Below are 24,131 nucleotides of genomic sequence, written 5' to 3' on the forward strand. Positions count from 1 at the left end.
TCCCGCGTGACAGGCAGGGATACACACCACTATACTAACAAGGAGCAGGTGGGCTGGTTATTTGAAAAAATGTGGAGCATTGGATACTATCCCTAAATTTGGAGAGTTTGGTGTTAACCCTTGCAACATAAACATCTGTACAGACTGAATGGTTAGAGCTAGAGACTACTATGACCCATCTATGGAAAGCTGAGACCCTCACGGACACGTACATGTAGTCGATTTTGCTCTATACCGCTCACAAGCCACACGATAGTAGTTAGAAGGTGAGGTGTGTGTGGAAAATCCCAGGACATAGTCACAAAGGCCAAACTCAAGACAGTTGTCACTGACTTGTTGGATATTCGTTTCCCATTTAACAACTAAAGCCTTGCACAAAGTAAATCACCTCACACACTGGAAATCTACAATGGATTCACAAAAGTCTACTGAGAATGCGTAAATGTCCAAACGGTAAGTGAACCCAAACTCAGACTTTTCAAGAGTCAGTTGAGAATTCTACCATGACCAGAGATTGCTGTTAACCTGGCAATCTCAAGAGCATTGGATTCCTCTGTTTTGTTCGTGCGTTCAATTTTTTTACATTTTACATTTTAGTCATTTAGCAGACGCTCTTATCCAGAGCGACTTACAGTAGTGAATGCATACATTTCATACAATTTCATACATTTTTTTTTGCTGGCCCCCCGTGGGAATCGAACCCACAACCCTGGCGTTGCAAACACCATGCTCTACCAACTGAGCTACAGGGAAGGTTCAAGACACTATCCGAAGGGTAAATAAGGGTGACGCGCTTCGTGACAAAACATTTCTAAATATTCCATTACCGTACTTCGAAGCATGTCAACCGCTGTTTAAAATCAATTTTTATGACATTTTTCTCGTAAAAAAGCGATAATATTCCGACCGGGAAACCGTGTTTTAGTTCAAAGACAGAGAAAATAAAAACATGGGGTCGCCTCGTGCACGCGCCTCAGTTTCATTGTCCTCTGATAGACCACTTACCAAAGGCGCTAATGTTTTTCAGCCAGGGGCTGCAAAGACATCATTCAGCTTTTTCCCGGGTTCTGAGAGCCTATGGGAGCCGTAGGAAGTGTCACATTACAGCAAAGATCCTAAGTTTTCAATAAAGAGAGTCAAGAAGCCCAAGGAATGGTCAGAGAGGGCACTTCCTGTACAGAATCTTCTCAGGTTTTTGCCTGCCATATGAGTTCTGTTATACTCACAGACACCATTCAAACAGTTTTAGAAACTTTAGGGTGTTTTCTATCCAAAGCCAATAATTATATGCATATTCTAGTTTCTGGGCAGTAGTAATAACCAGATTAAATCGGGTATGTTTTTTATCCGGCCGTGTAAATACTGCCCCCTAGCCCTAACAGGATAACTACTGTTCCCTGAAGGAGGGAAACTAGGTACAACATACTATCAAATCCACGCCTCGCTGGAAGCCCTGCCTTCCACAGGTGATGAGAGTGAGGCTTGGATTTATTCCTTAAATTTAATACCGCTCTTCACCGACCCAGGAAAGGGCGGGGACAAACAGGTGTTGTACAACGTTTCCCTCCTTCAGGGAAGTGTAATTATAATCAAAGTTACACTCCCTTTCAGTCAGTCAACTTCGGTACAACATACTATGGGGAAATAAAATCATTCCCCAACCGACCCAAACGGATACTAAATGAAACGGCCCCTGGCACACCACCCAGACCTGACCCTACAAGCTGACTCAGTTTTGTCACTTAATTCATTGTCTTTTGTTTGAAACACTCCTGTCAATGTTGAGTAAAGATGCACACCTGATTACGCATATAGAAGTAGGACTAGTCTACCTGGCCTGTGTGCAAATGTAGGCCTATAAATGTGCCCATTTGGGGATGTCTGATAGTATTTCTGATTGTCTTAATGCACCACCACCAATGAGTTGTGGCGCTTCTCAAAGTAATTTTTTCTTCACAGCAAACAGCAAGTAAAAAAAGACTAATCAAAATCAATTGCGAATGACAAAAAGTGCTGTGAATGCTGACAATCCTGAGGATGGCTCACCCCTCACAATTCTGGGTGACTTTATCCTCCCTATGTCTACCTTTGACTCATTTCTCTCTGCCTCCTTCTTTCCCCTCCTCTCCTCTTTTGGCCTCACCCTCTCACCGTCCCCCCCTACTCACAAGGCAGGCAATACGCTTAACCTCATCTTTACTAGATGCTGTTCTTCTACTAATCTCACTGCAACTCCCCTCCAAGTCTCCGACCACTACATTGTATCCTTTTCCCTCTCGCTCTCCTCCAACACTACTCACTCTGTCCCAACTCAGATGGTATTGCGCCGTCGCAACCTTTGCTCTCTCTCTCCTGCTACTCTCTCCTCTTCCATCCTATCATCTCTTCCCTCTGCTCAATCCTTCTTCAACCAATCTCCTGATTCTGCCTCCTCAACCCTCCTCTCCTCCCTTTCTGCATCCTTTGACTCTCTATGTCCCCTATCCTCCCGGCCGGCTCGGTCCTCCCCTCCTGCTCCGTGGCTTGACGACTCATTGCGAGCTCACAGAACAGGGCTCAGGGCAGCCGAGCAAAAGTGGAGGAAAACCAGCCTCCCTGCGGACCTGGCATCTTTTCACTCCCTCCTCTCCACATTTTCTTCCTGTTTCTGCTGCTAAAGCCACTTTCTACCACTCTAAATTCCAAGCATCTGCCTCTAACCCTAGGAAGCTCTTTGCCACCTTCACCTCCCTCCTGAATCCTCCTCCCCCCCCTCCCTCTCTGCGTGACGACTTTGTCAACCATTTTGAAAAGAAGGTTGACGACATCCGATCCTCGTTTGTTAAGTCAAACGACACTGCTGGTCCTGCTCACATTGCCCTAACCTATGCTTTGACCTCTTTCTCCCCTCTCTCTCCAGATGAAATCTTGCGACTTGTGACGGCCGCCGCCAAACAACCTGCCCGCTTGAACCTATCCCCTCCAGACCATTTCCGGACACCTTCTCCCTTACCTCACCTCGCTCATCAACTCATCCTTGACCGCTGGCTACGTCCCTTCCGTCTTCAAGAGAGCGAGAGTTGCACCCCTTCTCAAAAAACCTACACTCGATCCCTCTGATGTCAACAACTACAGACCAGTATCCCTTCTTTCTATCCTCTCCAAAACTCTTGAGCGTGCCGTCCTTGGCCAGCTCCCTTGCTATCTCTCTCAGAATGACCTTCTTGATCCAAATCATTCAGGTTTCAAGACTGGTCATTCAACTGAGAGTGCTCTTCTCTGTGTCACGGAGGCTCTCCGCACTGCTAAAGCTAATGCTCTCTCCTCTGCTCTCATCCTTCTAGACCTATCTGCTGCCTTTGATACTGTGAACCATCAGATCCTCCTCTCTACCCTCTCCGAGTTGGGCATCTCCGGCGCGGCTCACTCTTGGATTGCGTCCTACCTGACAGGTCGCTCCTACCAGGTGGCATGGCGAGAATCCGTCTCCGCACCACATGCTCTCACCACTGGTGTCCCCCAGGGCTCAGTTCTAGGCCCTCTCCTATTCTCGCTATACACCAAGTCACTTGGCTCTGTCATATACTCACATGGTCTCTCCTATCATTGCTACGCAGACGACACACAATTAATGTTCTCCTTTCCCCCCTTCTGATAACCAGGTGGCGAATCGCATCTCTGCATGTCTGGCAGACATATCAGTGTGGATGACGGATCACCACCTCAAGCTGAACCTCGGCAAGACGGAGCTGCTCTTCCTCCCGGGGAAGGACTGCCCGTTCCATGATCTCGCCATCACGGTTGACAACTCCATTGTGTCCTCCTCCCAGAGTGCTAAGAGCCTTGGCATGACCCTGGACAACACCCTGTCATTCTCCGCTAACATCAAGGCGGTGACCCGATCCTGTAGGTTCATGCTCTACAACATTTGTAGAGTTCAACCCTGCCTCACACAGGAAGCGGCGCAGGTCCTAATCCAGGCACTTGTCATCTCCCGTCTGGATTACTGCAACTCGCTGTTGGCGGGGCTCCCTGCCTGTGCCATCAAACCCCTACAACTCATCCAGAACGCCGCAGCCCATCTGGTGTTCAACCTTCCCAAGTACTCTCACGTCACCCCGCTCCTCCGCACACTCCACTGGCTTCCAGTTGAAGCTCGCATCTGCTACAAGACCATGGTGCTTGCCTACGGAGCTGTGAGGGGAACGGCACCTCCGTACCTTCAGGCTCTGATCAGTCCCTACACCCAAAGAAGGGCACTGCGTTCACCCACCTCTGGCCTGCTTGCCTCCCTACCTCTGCGGAAGCACAGTTCCCGCTCAGCCCAGTCAAAACTGTTCGCTGCTCTGGCACCCCAATGGTGGAACAAGCTCCCTCACGACGCCAGGACAGCGGAGTCAATCACCACCTTCCGGAGACACCTGAAACCCCACCTCTTTAAGGAATACCTGGGATAGGATAAAGTAATCTTTCTAACCCCCCCCCAAAAAAAGATATAGATGTTCTATTGTAAAGTGGTTGTTCCACTGGATATCATAAGGTGAATGCACCAATTTGTAAGTCACTCTGGATAAGAGTGTCTGCTAAATGACGTAAATGTAAATGTAAAAAGTATTTTCATAAAATATTTCCAGCTCTCACGCTTTCGATAACCACTCAGCATAAAAGGGTAAAATGTAATGCGCTGATCCAGTGGAAATGTCATAAAATACCTGATTACTTCTTATCCTTTGCACAAATAGCCTACAGCTGTGTCCCAAACTCACTGGAGCAGGAAACTGAGGGCCCAAAATATTTTATACAATGTTGCAAGCTTGCTATCTCGAGTTTTGGGCCGACCCAGTTGAACGTTGCTAGAATGTTTCAAGTTCGTTGTAGACAGGCCATGTGCAGCCAATGTGATTTCTAGGATATTTATTTTTATCGGGATATGTTCTACCTGCAGGCTGCAATGTTAACATTTTTTAGCTTTATGTAGGTTATAAAAATAAAAAATAAACTTAGCAATGGCAATAAAAATGTTTCTTTATAATTTTCATTTAAATAGAATGTAGATTAACCACAGAGAATGATGTTGAGATACAAAGACTATTATAAATTAAATGAAACTGTTCCAGTAAAATGTGAATATGAAAATCAGTAGTAGAAATGGTCAGATAAATTGGCACCAAATGGAAAAAGGTTGCTGACTGCTGGTGTAGTCTATTACCAGAAACTATAGGAGCATAACGACTGCTGGTGTAGCCTATTACCAGAAACTATAGGAGCATAACGACTGCTGGTGTAGCCTATTACCAGAAACTATAGGAGCATAACGACTGCTGGTGTAGGCTATTACCAGAAACTATAGAAGCATAACGACTGCTGGTGTAGGCTATTACCAGAAACTATAGGAGCATAACGACTGCTGGTGTAGCCTATTACCAGAAACTATAGGAGCATAACAACTACTGCTGTAGCCTATTACCAGAAACTATAGGAGCATAATGACTGCTGTTGTAGCCAATTACCAGAAACTATAGGAGCATAACTACTGCTGGTGTAGGCTATTACCCGAAACTATAGGAGCATAATGACTGCTGGTGTAGCCTATTACCAAAAACTATAGGAGTATAATAACTGCAGCTGTAGCCTATTACCAGAAACTATAGGAGCATAACGACTGCTGGTGTAGCCTATTACCAGAAACTATAGGAGCATAACGACTGCTGGTGTAGCCTATTAACAGAAACTATAGGAGCATAACGACTGCTGGTGTAGCCTATTACCAGAAACTATTGGAGCATAACGACTGCTGGTGTAGCCTATTACCAGAAACTACAGGAGCATAACGACTGCTGGTGTAGCCTATTACCAGAAACTACAGGAGCATAACGACTGCTGGAATAGCCTATTACCAGAAACTATAGGAGCATAACGACTGCTGGTGTAACCTATTACCAGAAACTATAGGAGCATAACGACTGGTGGTGTAGTCTATTACCAGAAACTATAGGACCATAACATCAGAATTTACGAAGGCCAGCAGCAGCGGAAGGAGTAGGCTAAGGAAGAGTTTTTTTCTGATGGTTAGGCTATCTTAATCTCTGGCTCCCTCGAGTCATTTGTGTGTCTTAATTATTTAATAAGTCCCAAAATGGATGTAACAACCGCTGATTGCCCCTTTAAGAGAACATATTGGGCTAAGCTAATAGGAGATATTGAGGACTACAGTATTTCAGGCATTGTCATTGGATGCATTTGATCAATTGTTAACGTTTTGTTGATGGTCCACTCTTGCTGTTCTACACGTTACAGTGTAGCTTTACTGCACCTTTACTGCATATTGGTTCAACGACTGCAGAGACGGTACTTACTGGTGTTAAACAGATCTCCAACCTCCTTTTCTTCCTCCAATGTGACAGTAATCTCCCCCTCCTCCTCTTTCACTCCAAAAACGGAATCCTCCTCTTTCTCTTCCTCTTCTTTTACTGTAACATCCTCCTCCTCTTTCACTCTGAACGCGTCTTCCTCTTCTTTCACTGAAACGTCTTTCTCTTCTTCTTTCACGGTAACAGCCTCACCCTCTACTTGTTTTGTATTGTAACGTCCTTCTCTTCCTCCTCCTCTTTCACGAGAACGTCTTTCTCCATCCAGCAGACCTCCTCTTCTTTAGCAGGAGGAGAGTAGTTTAGTGAACTCATGGTCGGAGATGTTAGCTAGCTAGCATAAAAAAAACAAAAAATAAATAAATAATAATAATAATAATAATAAATAGCTAGCTAGCATTAGCGACTAGCTTAGTTCTAAGCAAACCAGCTAGCTGACAAACAACGTAAATATATAATTAAATGGGCCAACAAGTACATACAACAGAAGTGTGTTTAATACACAGCGACTAACATACACCAAAACAGTGTAAAGAGCGTGAATGTTGTAGCTATGTTTGCTAGAAAGCTACCGAGGTGTCTGACTAGCTGTTGTTGTTGAAGGAGCGTCCCGTCCACTAGATTATACGTCACACTGGCAGCATCGCCTGATCCTAAAAGACGCACACCGCCATCTGCTGACTGGAGTGGGCAACGCACTTGAGGAACCAAACGTTTTTATTTCATTTATTTCATTAAAGTTGAATATTATATTAAGTCGTTCAAAGAGAAGCATGTGTTGATTGATTCGTTTTTAATGAGTGAGAAATTAAAACAAACTTTACACCCACTACATATTTGCATTGAATCATACTTCTGACATGGATCAGTTTAACCCCAGAGGCATATCTTTTATCATAGCCAAAATGTTTTTTTTTTCAATTCTTCCAATTTTTCATGACTTTGTCAATCAACTTGTTCTTAATAAATCTATATCATAGTTTTGTGTTTCTGTATCAATATGGACTTTTAACAAATTCAAATCCTTTGGAGTCATTTTTACTCCAGCCAACAGCACCTTTGAAAAATAGGACGTTTATTTCAAATCAAAATCACATTTTATTGGTCACATACACGTGTTAAGCAGATGTTATTGCGGGTATAGCAAAATGCTTGTGTTTCTAGCTCCGACAGTGCAGTAATATCTAACAAGTAATATCTAACAATTTCACCACATATACCCAATACACACACATCTAAGTATTTTAATCTAGGTTTTTCTGTAGACATGATCCATCCCACCAGAGGGTGGAGGGGCTCCTGTATCAGTGGTTTTGACCAGATAGGCACCTGCAGACACACAGTATAGTGCCTCCCATGTACTCTCCTAAGATTGGACTTTTCTGTACCATGTATCACGTGACTGTGTACAAAACTGCCAGTGGTAGAAAACTCTGCCAGCGGTAGAAAATTCTGCCAGAGATAGAAATTTAGCCAGTGGTATACAATGCATTCGTTAAGTAGTCAGACCCCTTCACTTTTTCCACATTTTGTTGCGTAACAGCCTTATTCTGAAATTTTATAATTTTCTCCCTCATCAATCTACACACAATACCCCATAATGCCAAACCAAAAACATTTTTTTTTGTACATTTTTGCTAATTTATTTACTTAAGTATTCAGACCCTTTGCAATGAGACTCGAAGTTGAGCTCAGATGCATCCTGATTCCATTGATCATCCTTGAGATGTTTCTACAACTTGATTGGAGTCCACTTGTGGTAAATTCAATTGATTAGACATGATTTGGTAAGGCACACACCTGTCTATATAAGGTCCCACAGTTTACAGTGCATGTCAGAACAAAAACCAAGCCATGAGGTCAAAGGAATTATCGCTAGAGCTCTGAGACAGGATAGTGTCGAGGCACAGATCTGGGGAAAGGTACCAAAAAATGTCTGCAGCATTGAAGGGCCCCAAGAACACAGTGGCCTCCATCATTCTTAAATGGAAGAAGTTTGGAACCATCAAGACTCTTCCTAGAGCTGGCCGCCCGGCCAAACTGAGAAATGCGGGGAGAAGGGCCTTGGTCAGGCAGGTGAACAAGAACCTGATGTTCACTCTGACAGAGCTCCAGAGTTCCTCTGTGGTGATGGGAGAACCTTACAGAAGGACAACCATCTCTGCAGCACTCCACCAATCAGGCCTTTATGTAGCAATGATTAAATTGTCAAAATGTATTTCAATGGACAATTCTGTGAACTGTTCTGTGAAAGGTGTCGGCCAGAGATGACATGCAGGAGCTTGCAGGGATTTGTAGTCTTGCATGTTGTCTACTTTGATGTTAATTAGCATTTTAGAATCCATGAGTAAAGAGACACAAATATATTGATAAAGTATTTGTATTTATTATGGATCCCCATTAGTTCCTGCCAAGGCAGCAGCTACTCTTCCTGGGGTTTATGATGGATCCCCATTAGTTCCTGCCAAGTAAGGTCAGGGAGCGTGCCAGCCTGCCTGAACCGCCCCTTTCAAGCAAAAGGTATAAATGATGGGTTATGAATTAACAGGTATAAATTATGGGTTATGAATTAACAGGTATAAATGATGGGTTATGAATTAACACATCCCCTGCGAGTCCAGACATTTCAATACATTCAGGATTTCTTACGGTCCATGTGCAATGAATATGGTTATCTCTGTCTCTGTCTCTCTTTCTCCATCTCTTCTTTAACAAGCAGCCATGTTGTTGTCATTCCACTAGGGACCTGTTTTCAGCATTTTAAGTCTCCAGTCAATAACCGGTGCACTGGAATTATCCCTCTACACCCTTTACACATGTACTGTACTGGAATTATCTCTATACACCCTCTACACATGTACTGTACTGGAATTATCCCTCTACACATGTACTGTACTGGAACGATCCCTCTACACATGTACTGTACTGGAATTATCCCTCTACACATGTACTGTACTGGAACGATCCCTCTACACATGTACTGTACTGGAACGATCCCTCTACACATGTACTGTACTGGAATTATCCCTCTACACATGTACTGTACTGGAATTATCCCTCAACACATGTACTGCACTGGAATTATCCCTCTACACCCTTTATAAATGTAATGGAATGGAATTATCCCTCTACACATGTATTGTACTGGAATTATCACATTGGCTGGCAGAAAAATACTGTTTTTTTATTGGGCCATCAAAGCTGTCTCAGTGAGAGAGTAGTTGATTATGGACTAACAGTCTAACAGCTTGAAGGACACAACTCATGTTATTCTGGTTAAACAGTGAGAGACAAGTTGATTATGGACTAACAGTTTGAAGGACACAACTCATGTTATTCTGGTTAAACAGTGAGAGACAGGTTGATTAAGGAGTGGGGATTCTTTTTACAATTAGGAAATAATATTTCATGTTTTACTCGTACATCAGCCAGCATTGTGAATGGTTAGGAAATAACATGTCATGTTTTACTCGTACCTCAGCCAGCATTGTGAATGGTGTCTGAGGCGGTGACAAACTAGACCATGGCAGTAAATCTAATACTTAAATGTTTTTAGTCATGCATGAAAGGTCTGGGGTGGTTCTGTGGTTATAAGTTACTGACCTTGGAATACATTTCTGGCCATGCTGGAAGGGTCTGAATCAAACCTAATGTCCACCTGGTACACTGGCAGGGTCTGAATTAAACCCAATGTTCACCTGGCACACTGGCAGGGTCTGAATCAAACCCAATGTCCACCTGGTACACTGGCAGGGTGTGAATCAAACCCAATGTCCACCTGGCAGGGTCTGAATCAAACCCAATTTTAATGAATTGTCAATGAAGCATTATTTGTGCCACGCTCAAAACAACTGTTAACTCGGAACTATGAAAACTTGACTTCAGTGAGTTCAAGACAACTGGGAACTCAGGAAAAAACAAGCTCCAACTGGGAAAATACGTATTGAACGGTCATCCAACTGGGAATTGTAAATCCGGAACTCGGGACTCTTTCTAGAGCTACGACCTGAAGATCACTGACATCATCAGGATTCAACCTTGTTTTTTCCCCGAGTTCACAGTTGTCTTGAAATCACCATAAATCCAGAGAATGACAGACTTTGATGACAGAATTTGCCGACGAAGGACACCTTCCTGTTCAAGTGAGCACAGAACAACACAGTGAGTCCAAAAACATCTTGTATGCTGCTGCTTAAATGATGTAATATGCCAGGGAGACATGTATACTGTAGCTAAGAAAGTAATACTAAGTGTATGTTGTGTAGTAAGATGTTAGTAGCCCATGTGCCTCACCCTAATCATTTGTCTATTTTCCACTCTTAATTTTGCCTAGGGTTCTGACTTGGTGGTGCACATGTAGCCTATAACCTGTTTTAGAGAAATGAAATTGTTGAATATTGTAAGAACTTTCATTGACTGCTTATTTGCCCCCTTTATTTATCCTACGGTTCTGACTTGGTGTACAGGGAGGACACTGTTAGAACGGTCCATGTTCTGAATTCTGTCACTGTACATTTCAAAAGTGCTAAACAAATAGTTATATTGACAACGTCCGTCCTAGCTCACTCATTAATATCTTAATCAAAATTACGGATTGCCTCTTAACCGCTTGTCATCCCCTTATGCCATAGTTTGTACATCTCAATTGTCATAAGAAACCACACTTGTTTATGCAAGTCAGCCATATCAGCTATGTTTTTTTAAAGTCAGTAAATTAAGCTGAATGAACTGTTTCGCTGCCAGACAAGGATCCACTGATAGCCAGGTGTAGCAGTGGTAAAATGTTGGAACTGCTGTTGGGACAGCTTTATGTAGGACTTAACAGTCTGTGGGCACCGTTTGTCACCGTTATGGTGCAATTAATGTATTGTTTAGTGCTGTGTTTTCCCAACAAGATGTACATGTTAAAATTGCCACTGCTCCTCAGCCTTCCTCTCCTCTGAAGACCCAGTGAGGGTGGAGCTCAGTCAGAGAGCTGTTGAGGGACTGGTTAGGAAGAACACTTCTACAGCCAGAGAGGTGAGAGGTGACACATGGGTTAGATGGTAAAAATGTATGTCCCCTTAGCAGTTCATCACATCAGCAAAAGGTAATATGTTCCATCATCCATGTTTATTTACATTAGTGCAAATTGTCCACTGATACTGGTGTAATTTCTCACCCCTTTGGGCTATATGAAAGTTAATTTCCTCGCAGGCACACACATTTGTTCTTTGATAATATGAAGGTAATTTGTGTAAAATGTACTTTTCTCCACTCATTCACCCCATCTCTTTACATTGCTTATGCATATTTGGTGGCCTGACTGCATCCAGACTATGTCAAAGGCCCATTCTGGTAGATCTGAACCTAATGCAGTTTGGAGTGATCGGATGACAGAATTCACATTTAGGTGCCAGGTGTAACTGAGGCCATAGATGCTCCATATCCATTACTTTGAGTGTTTTATATAATATGACTAAATGTGTTTTTGTGTAGCAGGGGCAGTCAAGAAATGGAACGGCAAGGCCACAGAACATGACATAAGCAGAGCTGTGGGAGACCACCTCAAGCCCCTGTTAGAGCCGGGGTGGTGTTTACCACTCCACCACGCCTTCAGCAGGCTGGAAAAGTGAGATTGATACTGTTTTTCATACTAAGAGGGACCAAGAGTCTGTTGATTGGTCAGTAATTAGGTACATTTGACTTAAAATATGTTCAAATCAAGCTTTATTTATACAGCACATTTCAGACATCAATGCAACTCAATGACTTCAAAGGAAAAAAACATTAAAAAATGAAAATAAACAAAAATATTTAGTACACAACAAACAGAAGACTAAACTGAAAGACTAATGAGCACCCTAAGGAAATGCCATTGATTAAAATATTAATTGGATGCAACATCCAACCCAAAATATAAGCGTGTTTTTATAGGAGGGGTTCTGAAAGACACTATGGGGGTGTCCACTGAAAGTTGACTAGTAACAACAACTGGGACATAAAAGACACCCACCATTAGACACACCAAATCTGCCCAAGAAGAGGAAAACAAAAGAAAAACCCACACCAAACTTAAAGACAGGAAGTAAACCAAAAAGGTGGAGCAACTAAAGGTGTTGACTCTCCACATCTATCAAGACAACTGGAGTACTGGGCCAGACACTCTTAAATAGAACCTGGACCAGCTCAGGTGACACACCTTCCCACTAACGAGATGGACAAGCCAGCACAGGTGTAACACATACAGACTAACGAGGTGACACCAATCAGTGCGTCCTACGTGCTAACGAGCTATACGTGCTAAAGTCCAACCTCAAAACATAAATGGAAAAACCAAAGCCTGTAACACCTTCCCCCTTAAGACAACAAATACATCCTATATTTTTGTTGGATAAGTTTGCTCACCACCAACTGAAAACAACTTCCATTTCACATTATAAATCTATTACAATACTTCAGCTTCTCCAATATAAACATGTTGTCTACTGGCTGTAAACAACTAAAAACAAGAAAAACAAGAAAAAAACATTTCTAAATAATAATACAATCGTATTATTTCTATAGAATCCTAAAACTCACTAGCTTCTAGAACTCTCGTCCCGTTGGAACGAGCCCAAACAAAACATCTCCAATACAGGAAAAACATGCAGTCAAAATAAATTGTGATCCATGGCAACGCACTAGCTAAACGCAAAACACAAATCTTATATCGATTTGGGGGGGAAAATCAGGTTGAACCTGCTCTTGAAACTAACACAACAAAACAAAAAACACATGGAAATGGGAGATATCTTTTACCTCACTGGTTAGAGGACAACCTGCAGAAGACAGTCAGCTACATTTTGGAGTGATGCATTTAAATGTAGGGGTCGCTAAACAAAGGAACACAACACTTATTTGTCATCACTCATCGGTATCATGTTGAAATCAATTGTGCCAAGAGGAGGTAGATGAGGTTGCACATCCTGTTAAAACTAACAGCTCAAAAACCACACAGAATCTTGGAATAATGTAAACATCACTTGTTAGAGGACAACTTGTAGAAAACAGCCAGATACATTTTGATTCCAGTGGGTAAGCAACGTGGTAAGTGTAACACAACTCTTTTTTTGTTAGTCACTTTTTGTTAAATCACATAAATAGTACTCTTTCAATTCAGAGCCCGGATTTTGCCCCTGAGGCTAATATCCATATCATGTTGAAATCAATAGAACAGGGGGCAAACATTTAGGGTTCTACATTGTAACATCATTAAAATACTCCTACTACAATGTTAAAACATTCTACATTGTGACATTATTTCATTGATATCATGAAACAACTCCTTCGTTCATGTATTTTCTGATGTTTGATCAGAGATCTTTAATCAGAATATCTTGTCACATTGATCACAGCTATAAGGTTATTTCTCTCCTGTGTGTGTTCTCTGGTGCATCTTCAGATAGCTAGACGCAGCAAAACTCTTCCCACATTGATTACAGCTATATGGTTTCTCTCCTGTGTGTGTTCTCTGGTGTATCTTCAGATAGCGAGAAGTAGCAAAACTCTTCCCACATTGATTACAGCTATACGGTTTCTCTCCTGTGTGTGCTCTCTGGTGTACCTTCAGATCGCCAGATATGATAAAACTCTTCCCACATTGATCACAGCTAAAAGGTTTCTCTCCAGTGTGTGTTCTCTGGTGTGATTTCAGGTTGCCTGACTGAGTAAAACTCTTCCCACATTGAGCACAGCTATATAATTTCTCTCCTGTGTGTGTTCTCCGATGTACTACCAGGCCCTTTGACTGAGTAAAACTCTTTCCACATTGATTACAACTATACAATTTCTCTCCTGTGTGTGCTCTCATATGTATCTTCAGATAAACAGATGTAGTAAAACTCTTCCCACATTGAGTACAGCTAAATGGTTTCTCTCCTGTGTGTGCTCTCAGATGTATCTTCAGATAGCCAGATGAAGTAAAACTCTTCCCACATTGAGTACAGCTATAACTTTTCTCTCCTGTGTGTGTTCTCTGGTGCACTATCAGGCTGCTTGACTGAGTAAAACTCTTCCCACATTGAGTACAGCTATAAGGTTTCTCTCCTGTGTGTGTTCTCTGGTGTATTTTAAGTTCTGATGAAAATTTGAAATGTTTCCCACAATCAGAGCAGTAGTGAGATTTCTTCCCTTTGGGTCTCTGCTGGTGTTTCTTGAGGTGTTCTGATCTGGAGAGACTCTTCTCTGCCTTGTCAGCATCATGATGTTGTTGAGGCTCTCCAGAGGATCCATGATAGTCACATCTCTCTCCTGTGTGAAAGACAAAGTCAGACAGATGGTTAAAGGCCCACAACAGTAGAAATCCACTGTTTATTTGAGGTAAAAGGTGATGCCTGAAGTAAAGGAAAATAACGTATTGAGGTTGATTTGCAGAACAACGAAGAATTGGTTCAAAAAAAGGGGGCCTCTGTCGTTTGGAACTGGTTTTGCTTTAAGATATCTGACCTCGACCAACAAACAGCACTATGTAAGTTGTGTTGACGCCAAAAGGTGGAAACACCAGCAATTTTTTTTTTTTTACCTGATCCTTCTTATACGTTAAGCAGAATATATACCGCTATGCAAATCTATCATATTTGTAATTTGTAATTGTGTGCAATATCCAAACATTACATTGCTTTTATTTATAATTTATACATTAGCCTCTGGTTTCAATATATCCTCTCTCTTTCAATAATAAATATCCTACTATATAAATGATCCTGTTTTCTAAAGCAATTTAGCTCTCTTAATCACAACAGTAGTATGTAAATCTATAGATGGATTAAATGCAAGAAAGTGGTCAGCACATTTTCCTATATTTGGAAGAAGCAGAAGGCCCTGACAAGTGCACAGGATAAACTGAGCCAACAAGGTCATCACAGAATCCCTGACAAGGTGGACCTGCCCCTCAACAAGCTCATCACAGAATCCCTGACAAGGTGCCCCTCAACAAGCTCATCACAGAATCCCTGACAAGGTGGACCTGCCCCTCAACAAGCTCATCACAGAATCCCTGACAAGGTGCCCCTCAACAAGCTCATCACAGAATCCCTGACAAGGTGGAACTGCCCCTCAACAAGCTCATCACAGAATCCCTGACAAGGTGGACCTGCCCCTCAACAAGCTCATCACAGAATCCCTGACAAGGTGCCCCTCAACAAGCTCATCACAGAATCCCTGACAAGGTGGACCTGCCCCTCAACAAGCTCATCACAGAATCCCTGACAAGGTGCCCCTCAACAAGCTCATCACAGAATCCCTGACAAGGTGGACCCGCCCCTCAACAAGCTCAACACAGAATCCCTGACAAGGTGGACCTGCCCCTCAACAAGCTCATCACAGAATCCCTGACAAGGTGCCCCTCAACAAGCTCAACACAGAATCCCTGACAAGGTGGACCTGCCCCTCAACAAGCTCAACACAGAATCCCTGACAAGGTGCCCCTCAACAAGCTCATCACAGAATCCCTGACAAGGTGCCCCTCAACAAGCTCATCACAGAATCCCTGACATGGTGCCCCTGCCCCTCAACAACCTCATCACAGAATCCCTGACATGGTGCCCCTGCCCCTCAACAACCTCATCACAGAATCCCTGACAAGGTGGACCTGCCCCTCAACAAGCTCAACACAGAATCCCTGACAAGGTGGACCTGCCCCTCAACAAGCTCATCACAGAATCCCTGACAAGGTGGGCCTGCCCCTCAACAAGCTCAACACAGAATCCTCGACAAGGCAAATGATGGAAACAGTCCTGGAGCAGGAAAAGGACGTCACACAAGTCCTGGCAACAGACAACAACAACACAGCACCTTGCACCCTCCTGGCAACAGACAACAACAACACAGCACCTTGCACCCTCCTGGCAGCAGACAACAACAACACAGCAACTTGCACCCTCCTGGCAACAGACAACAACAACACAGCACCTTGCACCCTCCTGGCAGCAGACAACAACAACACAGCACCTTGCACCCTCCTGGCAAGACATTGAGGTCTTTGAATACAACGACTTATCAACATCTTATCAACAGCTGTAACATTTTGACCCTCACAGGAAATCTACACTGGCAGTTATAGAAAGACCCATTTACTATATAACCATTGATTCTTGAAGAATATACACTACCGTTCAACAGGTTGGGCTCACTTAGAAATGTCCTTGTTTTTGAAAGAAAAGCAAATTTTTTTGTCCATTAAAATAATATCAAATTGATCAGAAATACAGTGTAGACATTGTTAATGCTGTAAATGACTATTGTAGCTGGAAATGGCTGATCTTTAACCTCTTACATCTAGACGTTCCGCTAGCGGAACACCTGCTCCAATATCCAATGATAGGCATGGCGCGAATTACAAATTCCTCAAAAATACAAAAACTTAGACATATGACTATTTCACAGCATTTTAAAGACAAGACTCTCCTTTATCTAACCACACTGTCCGATTTCAAAAAGGCTTTACAGCGAAAGCAAAACATTAGATTATGTCAGCAGAGTACCAAGCCAGAAATAATCAGACACCCATTTTTTCAAGCTAGCATATAATGTCACAAAAACCCAGAAGACAGCTAAATGCAGCACTAACCTTTGATGATCTTCATCAGATGACACACCAAGGACATTATGTTATACAATACATGCATGTTTTGTTCAATCAAGTTCATATTTATATCAAAAAACAGCTTTTTACATTAGCATGTGACGTTCAGAACTAGCATACCCCCCGCAAACTTCTGGGGAATTTGCTAACAATTTACTAAATTACTCACGATAAACGTTCACAAAAAGCATAACAATTATTTTAAGAATTATAGATACAGAACTCCTCTATGCACTCGATATGTCCGATTTTAAAATAGCTTTTTGGTGAAAGCACATTTTGCAATATTCTAAGTACATAGCCCAGGCATCACGGGCTAGCTATTTAGACACCCGGCAAGTTTAGCACTCACCAATATCAGATTTACTATTATAAAAGTTTGATTACCTTTTGTTGTCTTCGTCAGAATGCACTTCCAGGACTGCTACTTCAATAACAAATGTTGGTTTGGTCCAAAATAATCCATCGTTATATCCGAATAGCGGCGTTTTGTTCGTGCATCCCAGACACTATCCGAATGGTAAAGAAGGGTCGTGCGCATGGCGCAATTCGTGACCAAAAAAATCTAAATATTCCATTACCGTACTTCGAAGCATGTCAACCGCTGTTTAAAATCCATTTTTATGCCATTTTTCTCGTAAAAAAGCGATAATATTCCGACCGGGAATGTCCATTTAGCTAAACAGAGGAAAGAAAACAAAGCTTTCGGTCGACGCGGGCACGAGCCTGAGTCTCACAGTACTGTAACCAGCCACTACCCAAACGCGCTACTTTGTTTCAGCCAGAGCCTGCAAAGCCACGATTCAGTATTTTGCAGCCTTCTGAGAGCCTATGGCAGCCGTAGGAAGTGTCACGGGACAGCTAAGATCCTCACTCTTCAATAAACAGAGACAAGAAGAACGACACCTTGTCAGACAGGCCACTTCCTGCATGAAATCTTCTCAGGTTTTTGCCTGCCATATGAGTTCTGTTATACTCACAGACACCATTCAAACAGTTTTAGAAACTTTAGGGTGTTTTCTATCCAAAGCCAATAATTATATGCATATTCTAGTTACTGGGCAGGAGTAGTAACCAGATTAAATCGGGTACGTTTTTTATCCAGCCGTGAAAATACTGCCCCCTAGCCATAACAGGTTAATGGAATATCTACATAGGCGTACAGAGGCCCGTTATCAGCAACCATCACTCCTGTGTTCCAATGACACGTCGTGTTAGCTAATCCAAGTTTATTATTTTAAAAGGCTAATTGATCATTAGAAAATCCTTTTGCAATGATATTAGCACAACTGAAAAATGTTGTTCTGATTAAAGAAGCAGCCTTCTTTAGACCAGTTGAGTATCTGAAGCATCAGCATTTGTGGGTTCGATTACAGGCTCAAAATGGCCAGAAATAAAGACATTTCTTCTGAAACTCGTCAGTCTATTCTTGTTCTGAGAAATTAAGGCTATCCCATGTGAGAAATTGCCAAGAAACTGAAGATCCCGTACGCAGTGAACTACTCCCTTCAGAAAACAGCGCAAACTGGCTCTAACCAGTGTTGAATTTGGGCTAAACGTTGAACATTGAGATATTAAAAACATAAGAGATCAGACACAGAGTATATAAAGGAGTGAGATCTGTAGAAAGACAGAGTGGCTGTGGAATGTGCTGGCTGGACGGGAGGAGATCACAGGATTGCTTTAGGGGAAGCGGATGGACATCTGTGGATTAGACGAAGGAGGGGTTGAGGTCAGGAGGTCAGGTCAGATGCCTTGAAGGGAGTAATAAGGGTTTAGTATCCTGTTACCCTCTTCCTGTCGAACCAGGAGATGTAAGGATTGGAGAGAAGGAGGAGTGTCCAAAGTGGGGTATATATACTTGTGATGGTGAGAACAGGTTTGTGTCTGAAATACAGCTGTAATGACCCTTTGGAAAGAATTAAACTTGGTTAAGCTTCTCTAGTCTGAGTTATTTACTCTGAAACATTAGAACCTAACACCAGAATAGAAAGAGGAGTGGGTTAGTACATTAGGGTTAGTACATTAGGGTTAGTACATTAGGGTTAGTACATTAGAGTGTCTAGTATGAGAAACAGACGCCTCACAATTCCTCAACTGCTTCATTAAATAGTACACGCAAAACACCAGTCTCAACGTCAACAGTGAAGACGCGACTCTGAGATGCTGGCCTTCTAGGCAGAGTTCCTCTGTCCAGTCTCAACGTCAACAGTGAAGAGGCGACTCCGGGATACTGGCCTTCTAGGCAGAGTTCCTCTGTCCAGTCTCAACGTCAACAGTGAAAAGGTGACTCCGGGATGCTGCCTTCTAGGCTGAGTTGCAAAGAAAAATACACATCTCTGTCCAGTGTCTGTGTTATTTTGCCCATCTTAATATTTTATTTTTATTGGCCGTCTGAGATATGGCTTTTTCTTTGCAACATCTCGGAGTCCCCTCTTCACTGTTGACATTGAGACTGGTGTTTTGCGGGTACTATTTAATGAATCTGTCAGTTGAGGACTTGTGAGCTTTTCTTTAAAAAACAAGGACATTTCTAAGTGACCCCAAACTTTTGAATGGTAGTGTAACTTATAAATGCCTCAAATATTTCAACTGTATTACCCCATCAGAAACCAAAGCATAACCAAAACATTGCATAACTCCACTGTATAGCCTCAAAACCTGGTTAAAACTATGATTTTGACCTTAGGAATGACTGGTCCTTGTATTCATAGTGTACTGAATTCAGGGGGAGCCCTAAGCTGAACTCAAACCTAGGTCCAGTGACTGACAAGCCAACACCTTATGAGGTCGCTAGGTTTTGGGTTATGTTTGCTACAATAGCTTTCTCTATGAATTTGAGAGTGGTTACATTTCTCCAGCCCCCATTCCTCAGCTGTTTACCAAACCAAGTCTCAGGGCTGACAATTTTTTGCTATTTAAATCCTAGGTTACCCCTATAAAATAGCCGCACATCTATCAACCAATCTGTAGTTCATACAATAACAAAGCTGTCATTCCACCACTAGTTTGGTTATAAGATGATGATGGGGCTGGAGAAATGTAACTACTCTCAAATTCATGGACTGACCATCCATGATATCAACATTATAGTTTTAACCATGTTTTGAGTGTTTGAGTGGTTACAGTGTTTGTTTATCATTTAAATTGTTTCTAAACATTGGAGTAAAAAAAGCTTATTTGAGGTTCTGATGGAGTACAACAGTTGAACTAAGTTCATGAGGCATGTGTTATATTCTTCACAGAATCAATGGCTATAAATAAATAATTTAAAAGTCTAAATATGGATGTAGCTATTGCAGATTTCCCCTTTAATACCAAACATCAGTTCAACAACTGCAGTTTGTGCCTCTGTTTTTAAGACAGTACTTACTAGTGTTAATCAGGGCACGTTTATCGTTAGAACCATTGGATGCCTTAACATGCCTTTGGGAAACCGAGCCCAGAAATCCAGTTTCATGCTCGTCTTCTTCCAATGTGACAGTCATCTCCCCATCCTCCTCTTCTTTAACAGTAACATCCTCCTCTTTCACTCTGAACGCGTCTTCCTCTTCTTTAACTGTAACGTCTTTCTCTTCTTCTTTCACGGTAACAGCCTCACCCTCCACTTGTTTCTGTATTGGGACAGCCTCCTCTTCTTCCTCTTTCACGACAACGTTCAGCCACAGACCCTCTTTCTCCGTCCAGCAGACCTCTTCCTTAGCAGGAGAGAAGCTTAGTGAGCTCATGGTCGGGAATGTTAGCTAGGCTAATGCTAACTTAACCAGCCCGCTAGCTGACTAATAACAACAACACCGTAAATATGGAATAAAATCGGATAACTAACTAGACGACAGAAGTTGCTTTAAAACACAGTGGCTAAAGCGTCTAAAGAGCTTTATTGTTTCGGCTATTTTGTCTAGCAAGCTACAGAGGTGGCTGACTAACTGTTGCTGCTAATGAAAGAAGGGTTCCGTCCACTACATTATACGTCACACTAACAGCATTGCCTTACATTCCCACACCGCCATCTGCTGACTGGAGTGGGTAACGCAGTTGAGTAAAATGTATATTTTATTTTCAGGAAAAGGTTAACCCCCCCTAAATAAATCAATATCAGTCAATATATTTTTTCTGTGATTTCTTTTTTTCGTCAACCGTTCCATCGCATCTTAAACTTCTTCCCGGGCAGCACTAGGACCGGGGAAGGCTGCTGCACTAGTGACTGTCAGACTTTCTTCAGTGAAGATGGCGGACAGAAATACTAGGAGAGAGGGGTACCCCTACACAGAACTGAACTGGATCAAAGATGTCGGACAAAAATACTAGGATGGAAGCAAATGTAAGGGATTATAACGTCATAATGAATCATGCAAAAAAATGTACAGTTGACAGGAATGCTAGTTAATGTAGAGACAAACGATTAGGCATTTTTTTATTGTAAAGTTATCGTAAGGTTTATCGTAAATTGACGAAACTCGCGATTTAGCCAGCTCGCTGACTAGCTAACATTAGCCAGCTAGCTGACTAGCTAACATTAACCAGCTAGCTGACTAGCTAACATTCACCAGCTAGCTGACTAGCTAACATTAACCAGCTAGCAGACTAGCTAACATTAGCCAGCTAGCTGACAAGCTTTATGGGTGTTGTGACATGAGTATGAAATTGTCATTCTGGTTGTTTTAGGGACTCCTGAAACAACCAGCAAACCAGGCTGTCGTTTTGTGAGTGGATGTATAGAATCTAGCTAGCTGAAGAATTTACTGCAAATTGAATGTACAATTGTGTAAGCTTGCCTTGCTGATATTTGCCATGCAGATAGATGAAATAACGTAGCTAGCTATGTTCTTGCTTATTGTGCAGTGGATGATTATAATACCTGTATGCCTATGGATGTGTAGCTAGCTCTCTAGTCGATCTGTGTATGGACCCAAACGTTTGGTATACATATGAACCTCAGCTATCATAGCCAGTTGTATCAACTTCAAAACAGCCTGAATGACATTAATGAAGCCTATGGATTGAGTAGAATATAATATCATGTTGTGCCAAGGATGCAAGTCGTATATACATGTAGTTATTACCATGCATGAGATCCCCACATTGTAGCCTGTACATTTAATATATTCACTGATCATGTACTCTACCTTGGCAAATAAAGGTGCAGTTTAGGTATGAATGTCTTTGAGATTATTTTTCAGTCATATCCAATACCAGGAGTGTAAAATTACAGTCTTTGAATGTGTCTTTGAATGTGTCTGCATGTATGTATTACAATTATACACTTCAACAGTGTTTACCAATCTCGGTCCTGGGACATCAATGGTTACACATTGTAACTAATAGACTAGAAACAGGATTTAATTAGTTAATTCATATAAACAGAAATATAATGTTAAAAAACAGAACACTACACTTCCTATGCATCATGTAAATACTCTAACACTGGTTCATCTCAACATCTAATGCCCTTCATCTGCATTGATCTGATAAACACAGGATAGGTGGAATATTTAATCAAATTACACTTCATTTCAACCAGTAGAGAATGTGAAATGCTTTAATGAAAAGCTCATTATCCAAGTGTTATAAATACACGTTTCCATCTGTACTTCAATGCACATCTGTTGTGCATTATAAAAACAGAGGAAGAAAGAGGTGGCGGGAGAGGTGTAAAAGACAGAAAGGGAAGGCAGCATATGATTAATGAATCACAGTGCTACATAAATATTCTCTCAGTTCATCACAATTACATGATAATGTCTCACGTCATCCCAAAGGTTACCTTAAAAGCTGGTGAGGTGGCGATGATGGGACTGGGGATTGGCATCCTTTCACATCAAAACATACCTGCAGACGAGAGACAGATGGGGAGAGAGAGAGAGCATGTTTAAGCCTTGTGTTTTTAGTTTTTATTCTGACATTGTTAGTCATCAATCAGGAGGTGAAATGCAAAACTGACCTTGGATCATTAACTCTGGGACTACTGCATCTCTATCTGTATTTCAATGTAAAGCATCTCTTTAATAATACTTCCTGTAAAATATAAACTGACCTTGGATCATTAACTCTGGGACTACTGCATCTCTATCTGTATTTCAATGTAAAGCATCTCTTTAAAAATACTTCCTGTTGACCTGACCAAGTAACCTCTCACATCTGATCATGCTGTGCCCTCTGTAGCCAATTCAGATGCAGGGGTTGTTCATCGACACAGCTGATATAACCTAGAGGATTTTGGGAGAAAGGGAGAGAGGGATGAAGTGAAGAAGAGAGACTGTTATTGAGAAAATAAGGTAGTTAAAGCGACAGTGTTCAACAGGAATCTGTGTGTGGCCTCACCTGGTGTCCACACCACACTAAGTGGCAGCAGAGTACTTAATGCTGAAAAACATGAACGGACACACGAGGACAAACAATTATAGCATAATTATAGAAATAATGAAGTGTCTTACTATTCTCCCTCTTTGTCACGACTTCTACCGAAGTCGGTTCCTCTCCTTGTTCGGGCGGTGTTTGGCGGTCGACGTCACCGGTCTTCTAGCCATCATCAATCTATTTTTCATGTTCCATTTGTTTTGTCTGGTTGTCGCAATTCCCTAATTACATGTTGTATATGTTCCCTCTGTTTCCCCCATGTCCTTGCCGGGAATTGTTCATTGTAAGTACGTGTGCTTTATGTGACTGGTGCGATACGGGTTTGGTACCCATGTGTTTTGTTATTTTTGTATGCCGGTAGTTATGTATATTAAACGGCTCTGGCTAATTACCAAGTTCTGCTCTCCTGCATTTGACTTCCATGCCACCAGTTACGCACCTCTTGCCAATTCGTTGAAGGTGGAAGGAGCCACTGTTATACACCTGAGCCTGCTTACTGCACAACACAATCCATCAATCAGATTGAAACATGAGTGTGTAGGTGTGGGTTATAGGGTGTCTAATTGTTGTACATTTTTTCAATATGAGTGATTTAAAATAGCCTGTTTTTGTTTTTTGCACAGACATCACACCCTTACCTAAACAGCACCCTCACATGAGAAGTAGAAATCAAAGGGAGAGAAACTGGGAACTGAATAACTGCAGTTGACATAGCTAAGTAAATTTACATTTACATTTTTACATTTACGTCATTTAGCAGACGCTCTTATCCAGAGCGACTTACAAATTGGTGCATTCACCTTATGATATCCAGTGGACAACCA

At 42.0% G+C, this 24,131-nt stretch overlaps 1 protein-coding gene across 1 annotated transcript; it reads right to left on the reverse strand.

Moving 5' to 3' along the window:
* Nucleotides 1–12,811: 12,811 nt before the first annotated feature.
* LOC106561190 (oocyte zinc finger protein XlCOF22-like) lies at nucleotides 12,812–22,842 on the reverse strand. The gene is made up of 4 exons (XM_014124883.2): nucleotides 22,715–22,842; nucleotides 20,324–20,648; nucleotides 13,737–14,618; nucleotides 12,812–12,828 (listed from the first exon to the last, which is right to left on the reverse strand). The coding sequence occupies exons 1-4, from the start codon at nucleotides 22,757–22,759 to the stop codon at nucleotides 12,812–12,814; spliced, it is 1,269 nt and encodes a 422-aa protein (XP_013980358.2). The 5' UTR covers nucleotides 22,760–22,842.
* Between the last annotated feature and the right edge of the window lie 1,289 nt (nucleotides 22,843–24,131).

This window comes from Salmo salar, chromosome ssa01 (genome assembly GCF_905237065.1).
Source record: "Salmo salar chromosome ssa01, Ssal_v3.1, whole genome shotgun sequence".
Taxonomy (NCBI): domain Eukaryota; kingdom Metazoa; phylum Chordata; class Actinopteri; order Salmoniformes; family Salmonidae; genus Salmo; species Salmo salar.

Bases quoted from the DNA above. Each gene is read 5' to 3' on its own strand.
- LOC106561190 (XM_014124883.2), bottom strand. From the start codon at position 22,759: ATGCCAATCCCCAGTCCCATCATCGCCACCTCACCAGCTTTTAAG. The intron at 20,649-22,714 runs GTAACCTTTGGG...TCTCCTGCTAAG, and splicing joins CCACCTCACCAGCTTTTAAG to GAAGAGGTCTGCTGGACGGA. The intron at 14,619-20,323 runs GTAAGTACTGTC...TCTTTCACACAG, and splicing joins ACGTGCCCTGATTAACACTA to GAGAGAGATGTGACTATCAT.